Source organism: Oncorhynchus mykiss, chromosome 20 (assembly GCF_057628025.1).
Source record: "Oncorhynchus mykiss isolate SJ-2025 chromosome 20, ASM5762802v1, whole genome shotgun sequence".
NCBI classification, from domain to species: domain Eukaryota; kingdom Metazoa; phylum Chordata; class Actinopteri; order Salmoniformes; family Salmonidae; genus Oncorhynchus; species Oncorhynchus mykiss.
The window spans coordinates 17133034-17149460 of NC_143041.1; the positions used below are offsets into that span (position 1 = coordinate 17133034).

Consider the following 16427-nt stretch of genomic DNA (forward strand, 5'->3'; position numbering starts at 1 on the left):
TGCATCACAATACTTCAAATCCTTTAATTATATGAAAGAATCAGCACTGCACATAATGACATACTAAAAACGTGAATAAACGGATCATAGACAAATGATGTTAAACTTCCATGGGAGATGAAATATAGATGAGCACTGAAGCAGCTCTCATTCAAAACCACACGTATTTTCCCCTCACACCTTGTAGAGTGTAGACCCCGTTTGGCACATGGGCTATTTGCACGTCAACCCAAAGGCCAGTTTTGTTTTGAAGCGTAGGACTCGTTTAATGCTTTAGCATGGGACTCGGGTAATGCTTTAGCATGGGACTCGTGTAATGCTTTAGCATAGGTCTCGTTTAATTAAAGCTTTAGTACTGTACATGCATTGTGTTACATTGAAATAGAGAACATACAATCTTTATCATATCAGGGCCACTAGAAGTGTACACTATCGTCTGCCTTATTTCCACTGCTGGTCTAGTCGTATTCAAATGATCAGTGGTTAGTAATTCTACTTTATTTTGGAGACTCTGAAGACATCCGACACACCCTCATACGCTATGATCACAGTCTCTAGGAATCCCTTCCGCTGTTTGTAGTGTCCAAAGTGTCGGATCCTGTAGGAGCCAGCCTGGGCTGACAGAGGGATGTGCCACTCAATGGTAGCATTGCTCTCCGCTCCATTCTTCACCCAGTGAAACCTATTGGGAAAGGAGAGGAGACAAGAGAAGACAAGAGAAGACAAGACAAGAGAACAAGAACACGGGGGACATGAGGGGTCAATGTCACCCTCCATTCACACCCTCCATTCAAACCCTCCCCCCCACCTCCACCCCTGATGTCGTCCGGATTATGTTGTCTGAGCTGCTCAAAGAGACTGTGACCTCATTACTGTCACACAGATATATATCAGGCTTTAGACTCATCATGACCACACCATGGAGGTCAGTGGAGCAATGCGGACCCCATTAAACTAGGGTTGAATCTAACCCTAATTGGGCTATACCACCTCTAAAGACCACCCCCAAGCAATCATCCTGCCCAACCTACCAATGCTCCTCTCAAAATACCTGTTATGCTTGCAATTAACGTCGCAGCCAAACTCTGCCAATGAACGACCAACTCGGCCATCAACAATCAAAATACACTACATCCTTATGATTTCTTTAGACACATCTTGTGCGTCATTGTGAACCTGGATTTGAGCCTGTGTTTAAAGGGTTACTGTGAGATTACCCAGAGTCAGATGAACTGGTGGATACCATTTTTATGTCTCTGAGTGCAGTATGAAGGAAGATAGTGGTAGTTTTGCGAGACAACTAAGCCAACTCTAACTAGCATTAGCACAATGACTGGAAGTCTACAGGTACAGTAGCAATGCCAGCGTACCAGTAGACTTCCAGTCGTTGCGCTAACGCTAGTTAGCACTGGCTCGGAAACTACCGCCAACTTCCTTCATACTGCTCGAGTTCATCTGACTGGGTAAGTAGAATAGCCTGTGTGTTAAGCTGTGGTGATAATCAGGTACAAGGTGCTGACTCAGCACAACATTATCAACGAGTGGTCCTTGAAAGATAAGGCCCGATGTGAATAATGCCCAAGATAAAATAATCAAATCGAACAGATAGTTTTCCAGGTGCCGTTAATTATTACAGAGGCCAATAAAAATGGATTGGTTCTGATAGAGTGTTTATGAAATAAGGAATTTGAATGAACAGTGCTCTACCTTGTCTCCCAAGAGGCATCTGTGTGAACGACGTCCCAGTGTGCTGTGCTGTTATGATACTTTTCCACGGTAACAAAAGTCTTATCCCTCTGAAATGACATGGTATCAGTGATGTGCTACACACTATACAACCAAGGTATCTAAAGAAGCATAATGCCATCAATGATACTAGTTAAGTGTAAGATTGCGGCCTCACAATGTCTCCTGAGTGTCTTGGATTCCCTGCAACAAATGTGACAGAAGCAACATCCCCCTACAGGAATACATTAACATCGCTTGAACTGCATTCATATGCTGAGGAGATTCAGTATTGATGTTGTAAACAAAAAAAATTTAAACATCAGCTCATAGCATTTTGACCAAGTCAGACTTACAACCGTGTACTCTGGGTCCACTCGCTCTAAAACCTCTCCAAACGTGGTGTTGATTGGCTTTTTGTCTACAGCCGCAGCAGGAAGCAAGCTGAACAGCTGACTGTCCTTGAAGAAAGGGGGCTCGGGACCCTTGGGCAGCTCCTGCTCTTTACCCTGTGAGCATAGGAGAAGTTGAAATACAGTAGGCTGGAATAGGACATTCACTGTAACAGGAGCCGGTACGTGTACTGTACAGTATGTGGTCCTCACCTCTGCAATGGCCTTGGCCAGGCCCCTAAACTTCTGAATGTATGCAGAAAGTGTATGAGGCCCGTAGATGGTGGAAGCTCCTTCATAACGCTGGATCTGTAGAAAAAAAATACTCATCAGTGTCTATGGGCCCTTTTGTGATCAGTGATTTGATACCGCTCAAAATCGCTTGTTCTCTCGTACCTGGTACTCCTCATAGGTGGTGATGTAATGAGTGTAGATGTTGCACAGGCCAGCGACGACCACCTCAGCGTTACTGAATGTTCCCTGGGCCTCCAATTCCTGATCAACAGACACATACACAAGCATCATGTAGTTCACAACGATGGGGCTGAAGTGGAGTAGGTCGAGAGCTTCAAGTTCCTTGGTGTCCACATCACTAAGGATTTAACATGGTCCAAACACACCAACACAATTGTGACGAGATAAAACTATAGTAAATACATTCATGTCACCAAATAATTGATTAAAACACACTGTTTTTCAATGGCATACAGTAGCCTCAACAGCACTCTGTAGCGTAGTACCATGGTGTAGCCAGAGGACAGCTAGCTTCCGTCCTCATCTGGCTACATTGGCTTCAATACGAAACCTAGGAGACACATTGTTCTCACCCCATTCCATAGACTTACACAGTAATTATGACAACTTCCAGAGGACGTCCTCCAACCTATCAGAGCTCTTGCAGCATGAACTGACATGTTGTCCACCCAATCAAAGTATAAGAAAATGAATCTAGTACAGAAAGAATAAGCTACAGCCAGTAGCTGTAGCTAAAAGCTTAAATAAATAATTCTCTCTACTATTATTCTGACATTTGAAGTCAGAAGTTTACATACACCTTAGCCAAGTACATTTTAACTTTTCACAATTCCTGACATTTAATCAGAGTAAAAATTCCCTGTAATAGGTTAGTTAGGATCACCACTTTATTTAAAGAATGTTCAATTTCAGAATAATAGTAGAGAATGATTTATTTCAGCTTTTATTTCTTTCATCACATTCCCAGTCGGTCAGAAGTATATATACATTCAATTAGTATTTGGTAGCATTGCCTTTAAATTGTTTAACTTGGGTCAAACATTGCGGGTAGCCTTCCAAAAGCTTCCCACAATAAGTTGGGTAAATTTTATCCCATTCCTCCTGACAGAGCCGGTGTAACTGAGTCAGGTTGTAGGCCTCCTTGCTCGCACATGCTTTTTCAGTTCTGCCCACACATTTTCTATAGGATTGAGGTCAGGGCTTTGTGATGGCCACTCCAATACCTTGACTTTGTTGTCCTTAAGCCATTTTGCCACAACTTTGGAAGTATGCTTGTGGTCATTGTCCGTTTGGAAGACCCATTTGTGACCAAGCTTTAACTTCCTGACTGATGTCTTGAGATGTGCTTCAATATATCCATATAATTTACTTCCTCATGAAGCCATCTTTGTGAAGTGCACCAGTACCTCCTGCAGCAAAGCACCCCCACAACATGATGCTGCCAACCCCGTGCTTCACGGTTGGGATGGTGTTCTTCGGCTTGCAAGCATCCCCCCTTTTCCTCCAAACATAACAATGGTCATTATGACCAAACTGTTCTATTTTTGTTTCATGAGACAGAGGACATTTCTCCAAAAAGTACGACCTTTGTCCTCATGTGCAGTTACAAATCGTAGTCTGGCTTTTTTATGGCGGTTTTGGGGCAGTGGCTTCTTCCTTGCTGAGAGGCCTTTCAGGTTATCTTGATATAGAACTCGTTTTACTGTGGATATAGATACTTTTGCACCTGTTTCCTCCATCATCTTCACAAGGTCCTTTGCTGTTGTTCTGGGATTGATTTGCACTTTTCGCACAAAAGTACGTTCATCTCTAGGAGACAGAAATACATCCACACCTCCAATTGACATGTCAATTAGCCTATCAGAAGCTTCTACAGCCATGACATAATTTTCTGGAATTTTCCAAGCTGTTTAAAGGCACAATCAACTTAGTGTATGTAAACTTCTGACCCACTGGAATTGTGATACAGTGAATTATAAGTGAAATAATCTTTCTGTAAACAATTGTTGGAAAAAGGATGTGTGTCATGAACAAAGTAGATGTCCTAACCGACTTGCCAAAAGTATAGTTTGTTAACAAGAAATTTGTGGAGTGATTGAAAAACGAGTTTTAATGACTCCAACCTAAGTGTTTGTAAACTTCCGACTTCAACTGTATGTTGCAAACTTTCATTCATATGCTAGGTTGTAAAAACCTCATGATGGGTATCGGGAACATTAGAGTATCATGTAGTAGCCGAAACCTATCGATGTTACATTGAGCTGGGTGAATGGAATATGAATGATAGTCATCCAATATGCTGCAATAGAATAAAACAAATATTGGCCTCCCTAATCTTGAACGGCATCGTCCACCCATGCTGTTTACTATCCTAGTTATAGTGCATTCTGAAAGTACTTAGACCCCTTGACTTCTTCCACTTTGTTACTTATTCTAAAATGGATTACATTTCCCAACCCCTCATCAATCTACACAAAATACCCCATAATGACAAAGCAAACAAATGAAATATAATATTTACATAAGAATTCAGACCCTTTACTCAGTACTTTATTGAAGCACCTTTGGAAGCAATTACAGCCTTGAGTCTTTTCGGGATGATGCTACAAGCTTGGCACACTTGTATTTGGAGAGTTTCTCCCATGCTCTTCTGCAGATCTTCTCAAGCTCTGTCAGGTTGGATGGAGAGTGTCACTGCACAGCTATTTCCAGTGATGTTCAATCGGGTTCAAGTCCGGGCTCTGGCTGGGCCACTCAAGGACATTCAGAGACTTGTCCTGAAGCCACTCCTGCGTTGTCATGGCTGTGTGCTTAGGGTCGTTATCCTGTTAGAAGATGAACCGTTACCCCAGTCTGAGGTCCTGAGAGCTCTGGAGCAGGTTTCATCAAGGATCTCTCTGTACTTTGCTCCCTCGATCCTGACTTGCCTCCCAGTCCCTGCCGCTGAAAAACATCCCCACAGCATGATGCTGCCACCACCATGCTTCACCGAGGGATGGTGCCAGGTTTCCCCCAGATGTGACACTTGGCATTCAGGCCAAAGAGTTCAATCTTGGTTTCATCAGACCAGATAACCTTTTTTTCTCATGGTCTGAGAGTGTTTTTGGCTAACTCCAAGTGGGCTGTCATGTGCCTTTTACTGAGGAGTGGCTTCCGTCTGGCCACTCTACCATAAAAGCCTGATTGGTGGAGTGTTGCAGAGATGGTTGTCCTTCTGGAGGTTATCCCATCTCCATAGAGGAACTCTGGAGCTCTGTCAGATTGACCATCAAGTTCTTGGTCACCTCCCTGACCAAGGCCCTTCTACCCCGATTACTCAGTTTTTCCGGGCGGCCAACTTTTTCCATTTAAGAATGATGGAGTCCAGTATGGAGTCCTTGGGGACCTTCAACGCTGCAGACATTTTTTGGTCCCCTTCCCCAGATCTGTGCCTTGACACAATCCTGTCTTGGAGCTCTACAGACAACTCCTTTGACTTCTTTGCTTGGTTTTTGCTCTTACATGCACTGTCAACTGTGGGACCTTATATATAGACAGGTGTGTGCCTTTCCAAATCATGTCCAACCATTTGAATTCACCACAGGTGGACTCCAATCAAGTTGTAGAAACTTCAAGGATGATCAATGGAAACAGGATGCACCTGAGACTCAATTTCGAAGTCTCACAGCTAAGGGTCTGAATACAGGTTTTTATTTTTTTTATTTTTAATGCATTTGCAAAAACCTGGTATCCCTTTGTCAGTGTGTAGACTGATGAAGGAAGAATTTTCAATACATTTTACAATAAGGCTGTAACGTAAAAAAAATGTGGAAAAAGTCAAGGGGTCTGAATACTTTCCAAATGCACTGTATACAATGGGGCAAAAAAAGTATTTAGTCAGCCACCAATTGTGCAAGTTCTCCCACTTAAAAAGATGAGAGAGGCCTGTAATTTTCATCATAGGTACACTCCAACTATGACAGACGACAAAATTAGAAAATCACATTGTAGGATTTTTAATGAATTTATTTGCAAATTATGGTGGAAAATAAGTATTTGGTCACCTACAAACAAGCAAGATTTCTGGCTCTCACAGACCTTCTTTAAGAGGCTCCTCTGTCCTCCACTCGTTACCTGTATTAATGGCACCTGTTTGAACTTGTTATCAGTATAAATGACACCTGTCCACAACCTCAAACAGTCACACTCCAAACTCCACTATGGCCAAGACCAAAGAGCTGTCAAAGGACACCAGAAACAGAATTGTAGACCTGCACCAGGCTGGGAAGACTGAATCTGCAATAGGTAAGCAGCTTGGTTTGAAGAAATCAACTGTGGGAGCAATTATTAGGAAATGGAAGACATACAAGACCACTGATAATCTCCCTCAATCTGGGGCTCCACGCAAGATCTCACCCCGTGGGGTCAAAATGATCACAAGAACGGTGAGCAAAAATCCCAGAACCACACGGGGGGACCTAGTGAATGACCTGCAGAGAGCTGGGACAAAAGTAACAAAGCCTACAATCAGTAACACACTACGCCGCCAGGGACTCAAATCCTGCAGTGCCAGACGTGTCCCCCTGCTTAAGCCAGTACATGTCCAGGCCCGTCTGAAGTTTGCTAGAGAGCATTTGGATGATCCAGAAGAAGATTGGGAGAATGTCATATGATCAGATGAAACCAAAATATAACTTTTTGGTAAAAACTTTTTTGGTAAAAACTCAACTCAACGTGTCGTGTTTGGAGGACAAATAATGCTGAGTTGCATCCAAAGAACACCATACCTACTGTGAAGCATGGGGGTGGAAACATCATGCTTTGGGGCGGTTTTTCTGCAAAGGGACCAGGAAGACTGATCCGTGTAAAGGAAAGAATGAATGGGGCCATGTATCATGAGATTTTGAGTGAAAACCTCCTTCCATCAGCAAGAGCATTGAAGATGAAACATGGCTGGGTCTTTCAGCATGACAATGATCCCAAACACACCGCCCGGGTAACGAAGGAGTGGCTTCGTAAGAAGCATTTCAAGGTCCTGGAGTGGCCTAGCCAGTCTCCAGATCTCAACCCCATAGAAAATCTTTGGAGGGAGTTGAAAGTCCGTGTTGCCCAGCAACAGCCCCAAAACATCACTGCTCTAGAGGAGATCTGCATGGAGGAATGGGCCAAAATACCAGCAACAGTGTGTGAAAACCTTGTGAAGACTTACAGAAAACGTTTGACCTCTGTCATTGCCAACAAAGGGTAAATTACAAAGTATTGAGGTAAACTTTTGTTATTGACCAGATACTTATTTTCCACCATAATTTGCAAATAAATTCATTAAAAATCCTACAATGTGATTTCTGGATTTTTTTTCCCTAATTTTGTCTGTCATAGTTGAAGTATACCTATGATGAAAATTACAGGCCTCTCTCATCTTTTTAAGTGGGAGAACTTGCACAATTGGTGGCTGACTAAATACTTTTTTGCCCTACTGTACGTACACATTCACCTCAATTACCCCATACCCCTGCACACGGACCCGGTACTGGTACCCCTTGTATAGCCAAGTTATTGTCACTCAGTGTGTATCTATTATTACATGTTTTACTTTTCTATTATTTCTATTCCTATTTTCTTTCTCTCTGCATTGTTGGGGAGGGCCTTAAGTAAGCAATTCACTGTCAGTCCAAACCTGTTGTATACAAAGCATGTGATTTGATAAAATGTGATTTGCATGACATACATTAATATTTAAAACATAAAGAATGCTAACAGAATATTTGCCTTAATGAGTGGGTGTGCATGCATGTGGTGTGTGTGCGCGTGCATGTGTGTGTGTGCCTACATTTGTATGTGTGTGATATTTGATTCTCACCTGCTTGACTGCCTCTCTTATCCTCCTTCCTGACATCGTGCTGCAACACAACGGGTCAACAGAATTCAATCAATGTCTTCTACACGTCAGCTAAACAAACACTGCGGACTGTCTGTTTTGTGTTGTGTGTTCTCTCTAAAGGTTGACTTGCATTGTTCTTTCAATGTGCGCCTGAATGCATGACCAGCAACCACAGAGTCACAACCTGTTCCATCTCAAGTCCAACTCTAACTCATTGTTGCTTAATCACATTTTCCATGGCAGCATTGTGAGGATAATCTAATTAGGGTCTATTAGGGTAATAAAAAATAAAAAACTACAGACTGTAGTGGAAACTCACGTCATTTCTCCAGGGATAGCTACAATGGCCACAGGTCCTATGGTGATGATCTGAACGTCCACAATGCTTGGGTGCCAGGGGAGGGGCCAGGTCATCTAAGGCAGAGAACGACACGGTTACCGTCACATCTCACCGATGGTGACATCATGTACCGTACACTGACACACGGCTCTGGCTATGGAAACCCAATTTCCCTACTGTACCGCCACAGTTCAAGCCCATGGAAAGTCTCTGGCCGCACTTGGACCGCAATGGAAAAAGGCAGAAAGAGAACAGTGCCCACCTCTCCAGTGCTAAAGAGAATAGGTTTGGGTTGGTGGCAGTCCTGCGTCTCATTGGAGGGAGCTCCAAGCAGTGCATCTCTAATTCCGTCCCAAAATGGGTCACCCTCAACAGCCCCTGGATACATATATTTCAGAACAATTCAGTACATTGAGGGGTGATTATCTCAGTGACAATTATCTTAATATAGTACAATAATATACATTGAGTGTTCAAAACATTAGGAACACCTTCCAAATATTGAGTTGCACCTCAATAACGTGGGGGCATTCCACAGGGATGCTGGCCCATGATGACTCCAATGCCACAGTCGTGTCAAGTTGGCTGGATGTCCTTTGGGTGGTGGACCATTCTTGATACACACGGGAAACTGTTGAGCGTGAAAAACCCAGTAGCGTTGCAGTTCTTGACACTCAAACTGCACTTAAATACCAATACCAAATGCCAATATCAAATACCAGTCTACACTGATTGAAGTGGATTTAACAAGTGACATCAATAAGGGATCATAGCTTTCACCTGGATTTACCTGGTCAGTCTATGTCATGGGAGGCGCATGTGTTACTGTTTTGTACACTCAGTGTATAATGGACAATAAAAAGCAGAGAAGGGTTTCTAACCTTGTGTGAAATTGAGGTCGCCTCCTCCGTCTGTAGTCCCTGCGGCGAAGCTGTGGCCCAGGGCTGGTTTACAGGTTCTGCTCTGATTGTGAGAGACAAGCGTGGTCAGAATCACAAAATTCAATACATATTGTATCAAAATGAACTGGGTCAAACTTCTGTAGTTATAATAAATAGAATAATAATAATAAGGTGGGTGCTTATATTTGTCCTATTTCATGTACAAGAGTGTATTAATACGCATGTGTGAATTGAAAATGTGTTTTTTTTGCACATCCCAACTCTTCCTGAGACACCCTTAGAGAGTGGGATCACGGCCAGTGTCTGCCATAATCGACGGCGAACCTGGAGCAATTGGGATTAAGTGTCTTGCTCAAGGGCACATTGGCAGATTTTTCAGTTATATCACACTGCAGTCGACATCAGGGAATTATATTATCCTTGAAAGTACTTCCAGCATTATCTCTGATGTTGATAAAGCAAGGCACCATAAAAGTCAATACCTAGAACATCCTCTTAGTGTTTCAAGATAAAGAGTGAGGCAGAGGTGAGAAGTTGAATCGAGGGCATTCTTTGTTACTTGCGACACTCTTTTTGGTTTGGCTCCCTGTGTGCTCTTACAGGTTTAGAGGTTAGGTTTAGAGTTAAGGTTAGGGTTTCTCACTGTGTGTGTAGAGTTTAGCTGGACGGTCACGTCAGTCATATTCACCCACTGATGGGCTGCATGGAGGGGCCCACGAACCTCCTGTCTGGCCTTACCATACAGATCCTTTAGGGGGCAGACAACAATATAACAGGCATTTACAGTTTAGTCATTTAGCAGACACTCTTATCCAGAGCTAATTAATGCTAACTTAATTAGCATTAAGTGCCTTGCTCAAGGGCACATCGACAGATGTTTCGCCTAGTCTGCTCGGGGATTCGAACCAGCAACCTTCCGGGTTACTGGCCAACGTTCTTGACCCTTAGATTACCTAGATATGAATCACCAACTCAACTAATCTCTTGATTGAGAAGATAAACATCTATCCACGTAATTGGTTTCTCAGCAAGTCAAAGTTGTTTCACAGATCATGGACTTAAAATAGGCATATCACTCATAGTGACCGGTAAGATGTCTTACCTTTGCCCTTTTGAAAATGTTCTCTCCTATGATCTTGGTGTTGTTGAACATGTCAGATCCTGCCGGACCCAGCGCAACACACATTTTTAGCTGGAAAAAAATCACATAAGAGGTGGTGTACACAGGTTGGAGCGGTAGTGTTTTTTTTTGCTATGGATTCTATGCGAACATAAACTCTGAATTTGCACTGAACGTAAACATGCTGATGCTGTTCAGTAAACGTCTGATACAGTATTCCATGGAGTACTCCTATTGTTTTGTGTCTGCCGTACACACCCCTCCGATGGGACAGGAGCTGTTGAGGTAATCACAGGGGAGTCCAGTGTTGGCACAGAATGGCCCTCTGATGTTTGGGCTGGCGTCTCCCAGGTTAGAAGAGGCAAAGGCTGCCACAAACGGCCCCTGGAACAAGACACAGTGTCACACATACAAATGGAGTAAGGCGTCCTTCACATACAGTACCAGTCAAAAGTTTGGACACACCTACTCATTCAAGGTTTTTTAATTTTAAAAAAAACATAGTAGAATATTAGTGAAGACATCAAAACTATGAAATAATCACATATGGAATCATGTAGTAACCAAAAAAGTGTTAAACAAACCAAAATATATTTTTGATTTTTCAAAGTAGCCACCCTTTGCCTTGATGACAGCTTTGCACACTTTTGACATTCTCTAAATCAGCTTCACCTGAAATGCTTTTCCAACAGTCTTGAAGGAGTTCCCACATGTGCTGAGCACTTGTTGGCTGCTTTTCCTTTCACTCTGCGGTCCAACTCATCCCAAACCGTCTCAATTGGGTTGAGGTCAGGTGATTGTGGAGTCCAGGTCATCTGACACAGCACTCCATCACTCTCCGTCTTGGTCAAATAGCCCTTACACAGCCTGGAAGTGTGTTGGGTCAATTTCCTGTTGCACCCCCACACCGTCACACCTCCTCCTCCATGCTTCACGTTGGGAACCACACATGCAGATATCTTCTGTTCACCTACTCTGCATCTCACAACGACACTCCAATTCGACACAAAATTCTCCAATTTGGACTCTAGACCAAAGGACACACTTCCACCGGTCTAATGTCCATTGCTCGTGTTTCTTGACCTAAGCAAGTCTCTTTTTCTTATTGGTGTCATTTAGTAGTGGTTTCTTTGCAGCAATTTGACCATGAAGGCCTGATTCATGCAGTATCCTCTGAACAGTTGATGTTGAGATGTGTCTGTTACTTGAACTCTGTGAAGCATTTATTTGGGCTGCAATTTCTGAGGCTGGTAACTCTAATGAACATATTCTCTGCAGCAGAGGTGACTTTGGGTCTTCCTTTCCTGTGGCGGGCCTCATGAGAGCCAGTTTCATCATAGCGCTTGATGGTTTTTGTGACTGCACTTGAAAAAACTTTCAAAGTTCTTGAAATTTTCCAGATTGACTGACCTTCATTCATCTTAAAGTAATGATGGACTGTCGTTTCTCTTTGCTTATTTGAGCTGTTCTTGCGAAATATCGACTTGGTCTTTTAACAAATTGGACTATCTTCTGTATACCACCCCTACATTGTCAAAACACAACTGATTGTTTCAAATGCATTAAGGAAAGAAATTCCACAAATTAGCAAGACACACCTGTTAATTGAAATGCATTCCAGGTGACTACCTCATGAAGCTGGTTGAAAGTATGCCAAGAGTGTGCAAAGCTGTCATCAAGACAAAGGGTGGCTACTTTGAAGTATCTAAAATCAAAAATATATTTGGATTTGTTTAACACTTTTCTGGTTACTACATGATTCCATAATATTTGTTATTTCATCGTGTTGATATCTTCACTATTATTTTTCAATGTAGAAAATAAATGAGTGGGTGTGTCCAAACTTTTGCCTGGTACTCTATATATTCCATATATTACACAATGTGTCAAGTCCTGACCTTAGTTTCTTTTTTATGTCTCTATTTTAGTTTGGTCAGGGCGTGAGTTGGGGTGGGCATTCTATGTTTTGTTCTGTGTTTATATTTCTATGTGTTTGGCCTGGTATGGTTCCCAATATGAGGCAGCTGTCAAATTTAGTCTCTGATTGAGAACCATACTTAGGTTGCCTGTTTTCCCACTTTTGTTTGTGGGTGGTTATTTTCTGTTTAGTGTGTGTTGCACCTGACGGAGCTGTTTCGGTTGTTCTCTTTTGTTACTTTGTATTTAGTGTTCAGTTTATTAAAATGATGAACACTTACCACGCTGCACCTTGGTCCTCACCTTCTTCTCCCGACGACAATTGTTACACAATGTAATATATTTAATAGACATATTTATTTTGTTTTCCTGTCCCATGAATGTAAGTTTCCAACATCACTTTATTAATCAATACTTGAAATGTTCCCAGCTCTAATGAACTCATACCCCGATTTAGCCAAGTTTTGCATATGTAAACAGTCTGAAAGTTTTGATATTGTTAAAGTAAGAAAGAAATCAAAGCTCAGCTCTCGAATGATTGTGGAGAGCTAAGTTTAATCAACTTGCTTAACGGAGAACTGCATTAACATGATTTAATTACAGAAGTTAAGTTTATTACACATTCAGCCCAAAAGTGCAGAAAAATAACATTTAGATTGGCTCTGTTTATTTGTTCCACACAGGCTCTCAACAGACTCGAGTCACTCTCCCAACACACACATTCAATCATTCTGTAGTTGCAATGGGGAAACGGCCAACAGCCACCACGTCTCTATTATACTAAATATGAAAATGTTGACTGGACAAGGATAATGAAACCTCACCTCTCCAGGCAAGAAGCCAATGTTTTTCTCCTGCTCCAGTAGGTAAGAGGCATAGCCCATGTTATCACTGCTGACCATCTGATTGGTGTAGTTCATACTGACGGCATGGACAGCGAACCAGCTGAAAGTGACAGTGCCATATGTCAATGGGTCTGATAAATGTGAACCAGCGGGTCAGAGGGCCTCAAAGACATCTCACTGACATTCTTATAAGTCATTATAGCCAGATTTTGACCACAACAGGCCACAGGTTGGGTTTGTATGATGCACATAAGAGGTGGAAACGTGTTTCTTATTTACCTGAGCATGCCCATACCATCTCCATCCAGGTCTGTGAACTTCAGAAGTGTGACCTGCTTGTCTGTGTTGGATTTATACCTGTAAAATGTTGTATGATTGAGAGTCTACAATACAAATCCATTTCTGAAACATTCATTAATATGAACAAGCCTGGTCTACAAGCTGTATCCTGTATTTATACTTTGTGAGCTACTGTATAAAAAAATGGTACAGACATACTTGTTCCTCTCCTCTGCAGGGTTGTTGAGGTAGGAGTGAGGACTTCTGTTTAGGTTGCTCTCCTCAAGCTCTCCTTTGCTCATGTAGATTCTCCCAGGTTTTATATTCCTGTGTGCTATATCAATGCTCTAAGTGGACACATAAGGTTTTATTGTCAAACCGCAAACTCCAACAGCATTTTCACTAGTTCATCCATTTTATTGTATTAGATACCATATATGGTGAAGTAATGCAACTCAAGTACTGTAATGCATAAAATGTGATCAATATAGTCAACTTGAGGCTGTAAGATAAATGGATTTATATATTGCAGTCAGGAGTGACATAGGGACAGGCACCTTGACAATTCCATTGACGATGGCTTTGATGGAGGGTTTGATGTAACCTTTACTAGTGATCATGAAGAGGGTGTATTGGAAGTACCCACCCAGACCAGAGTGTGTGTGGGTGCCGCTCAGAATCACGTTGTCCTGTCTGTACAGGATACCATATTTCACCTCAAGTTCCTTCAGCACCTAAAATGGATGAGACAACACTGACCACTAATTCAAGCGTATGCATTTTTTGAGTGTGTTTTATAGCGCATTTGCATTCCCCATTTCCGTCAGCCTCCTCCTTGATTCTGAAAGTTGATAGAGCTTAACGTGTGTGTGTGTGTGTGTGTGTGTGTGTGTGTGGTTCGGTATACTGTAGCTCACCTCCAGCCGTAGCCTCTGAGAGACCATGCCGATGTCAGCTGTCACAAACACCACCCTCTTGCTCCCATTATCCACAATAAAGGCCCTGCTGAAGAGGCGGGTGTGGATACCTGCAGCAGTCTGCTCCAAGTTCGCATAGCCCATCTGGAATGAAGATATACCATTAACTTCCCTGGTTTATGGCATTGTAAGTGCAAACTGTAAACAAAGAAAAAATGAGGACTCCTTATCACAGATCTTATCTCGTTGTCTCGTCATAAATGCTATCACAGATTCTTTTCAGGTACTTCTCAATGTGGGTTGTTCAATCTCGGGCCACATCTCCATGACAATGATTTGTGAGCATACAAGAGACGCCACTAGTGTAATGCAAGAAGCATGCATGACGTTTTGTGAAATAGTCAAGAAAATACAAAAATAAATAAAACTTCAGTTTGAAGGACCGCTGCCACTCACCAGGGGGACATCCCCAGGGGGTCCTGTGCAGTCTGCTCTGCCCACCCCTATGAGGTATGGGTTCTCATGTAGTCCTGCAGTAGGATTTACTGTAGGCTCTGGTTCCTCTGTAGTCAAAAAACATTACACATCAGTTGTTCACACCATCATCAATAAACACGTTTCTGAATTAGACTTTTAGAAATAAAAGGAATGAAGATTTCATTTTTGTCAGTCATGTGGTCAAGGAACGTTTACTCGTATTCGTAAATAAACAACATGTGAAACCCCTGCTATCAATTCAATTCCATTCAAGGGCTTTATTGGCATGGGAAACATGTGTTAACATTGCCAAAGCAAGTGAGGTAGGTAATATATAAAGTGAATATATAAAGTGAAATAAACAATACAAATTAACAGTAAGCTATCTCGCACTAAAATAACAAACTGCCCATATGAGCAAAAGCAGACAAGCGGACATGAACTCTTACGCAATCGGTCTTCCCAGTGGACGGCCATGACTGAGATGAGCCCCACAGACACTGCGGTCATGACCACAAACAGGACCATGAGGGTGACTTCGAGGGTGCTCAGGCCACAGCACACTGTTTTCCCCCGAGCCATGGCCCAACGCTAATCATAACAGACATGGTGGTAAGAATGTTAATAGAGGCACTTCTTAGAAATGTGAGAAGTGTTTCATGAAAGGAAGTCATTCAGCTTAAATCTTGATAATGATACGAAATGTATTAGAAAATGATTGCAAATAGAAGAACGAAACGGTTATTGAAAAACGTAATAAAATCTGTTTATGCTGCATCGTTTCATTCCGTTTTTTGCATGGATTTATTTTGTAACTGGACAGAAAAGTGTAACCTGTCTAAGTTGACTATATTCCACAAGCAGTCACAACTGTTGAAGCTCCAATTCTTTCTAACATTGAATGACATTCCAAGACAACAACGGTCAATAGCAGAATCATTTCTAGTTCACTGCAGAATGACACGTCATAGCACACCACGAGAGCATAACGGGTGTTTGTCATGGAGTTGAAAATGCCATTACCCATACATAAGAATTCCATTTCAACGTAGCAAAGCAACATGGTAAAAGCATGTCATACTCACGTATTGTTTACACGTTCCTTGAGCGACGGATCAATATTTTCAGGAGAAAAAGACAACACGAATGGAATTGTGTCTAATAGACCGACAAGGTTATAGTGTACAGTCCTGAAACAAAGGTAATATGACTTGACTGATATTTATTTTTTTACAGCCTGTATTGAAAACAACCCAACAGTACAATAAAATAAATCTCTGCCTTGTCCAAAGGTGGCTTTTGTTACATAACTATTAGATTTCACATAGAAGTATTTTCACTCCAAAAGGTCATAGATGTGTATGATTGATTACAGAGTGATATAATATTATACACGTG

At 42.0% G+C, this 16427-nt stretch overlaps 1 protein-coding gene across 3 annotated transcripts; it reads right to left on the reverse strand.

The window, feature by feature from the left end:
- Positions 1-9: 9 nt before the first annotated feature.
- asah2 (N-acylsphingosine amidohydrolase 2) lies at positions 10-16407 on the reverse strand. 3 transcript variants are annotated; one of them, XM_021575739.3, is made up of 21 exons: positions 16115-16407; positions 15479-15620; positions 15009-15115; positions 14553-14696; positions 14193-14369; positions 13855-13982; positions 13636-13713; positions 13336-13456; positions 10853-10978; positions 10577-10666; positions 10118-10222; positions 9454-9535; positions 8835-8950; positions 8552-8646; positions 8212-8251; positions 2514-2612; positions 2331-2426; positions 2082-2234; positions 1904-1960; positions 1708-1796; positions 10-682 (listed from the first exon to the last, which is right to left on the reverse strand). In XM_021575739.3, exons 2-21 carry the CDS (start codon positions 15609-15611, stop codon positions 493-495), a joined length of 2226 nt encoding a protein of 741 aa, XP_021431414.1. In that variant the 5' UTR covers positions 15612-15620; positions 16115-16407; the 3' UTR covers positions 10-492. The 3 variants fall into 3 exon arrangements, with proteins under 3 accessions (XP_021431414.1, XP_090068519.1, XP_090068520.1); XM_090212393.1 differs by lacking the exon at positions 15479-15620 and having other exon boundaries at positions 16115-16292; XM_090212394.1 differs by lacking the exons at positions 14553-14696; positions 15009-15115; positions 15479-15620; positions 16115-16407 and having other exon boundaries at positions 14282-14369.
- Between the last annotated feature and the right edge of the window lie 20 nt (positions 16408-16427).

Coding starts and splice junctions, on each gene's coding strand:
- asah2 (XM_021575739.3), bottom strand. CDS start 15,611: ATGGCTCGGGGGAAAACAGTGTGCTGTGGCCTGAGCACCCTCGAAGTC. Junction 2,235..2,330: donor TGGCCAAGGCCATTGCAGAG/GTGAGGACCACA, acceptor CTATGCTCACAG/GGTAAAGAGCAGGAGCTGCC. Junction 683..1,707: donor GATGCCTCTTGGGAGACAAG/GTAGAGCACTGT, acceptor CTTTCCCAATAG/GTTTCACTGGGTGAAGAATG.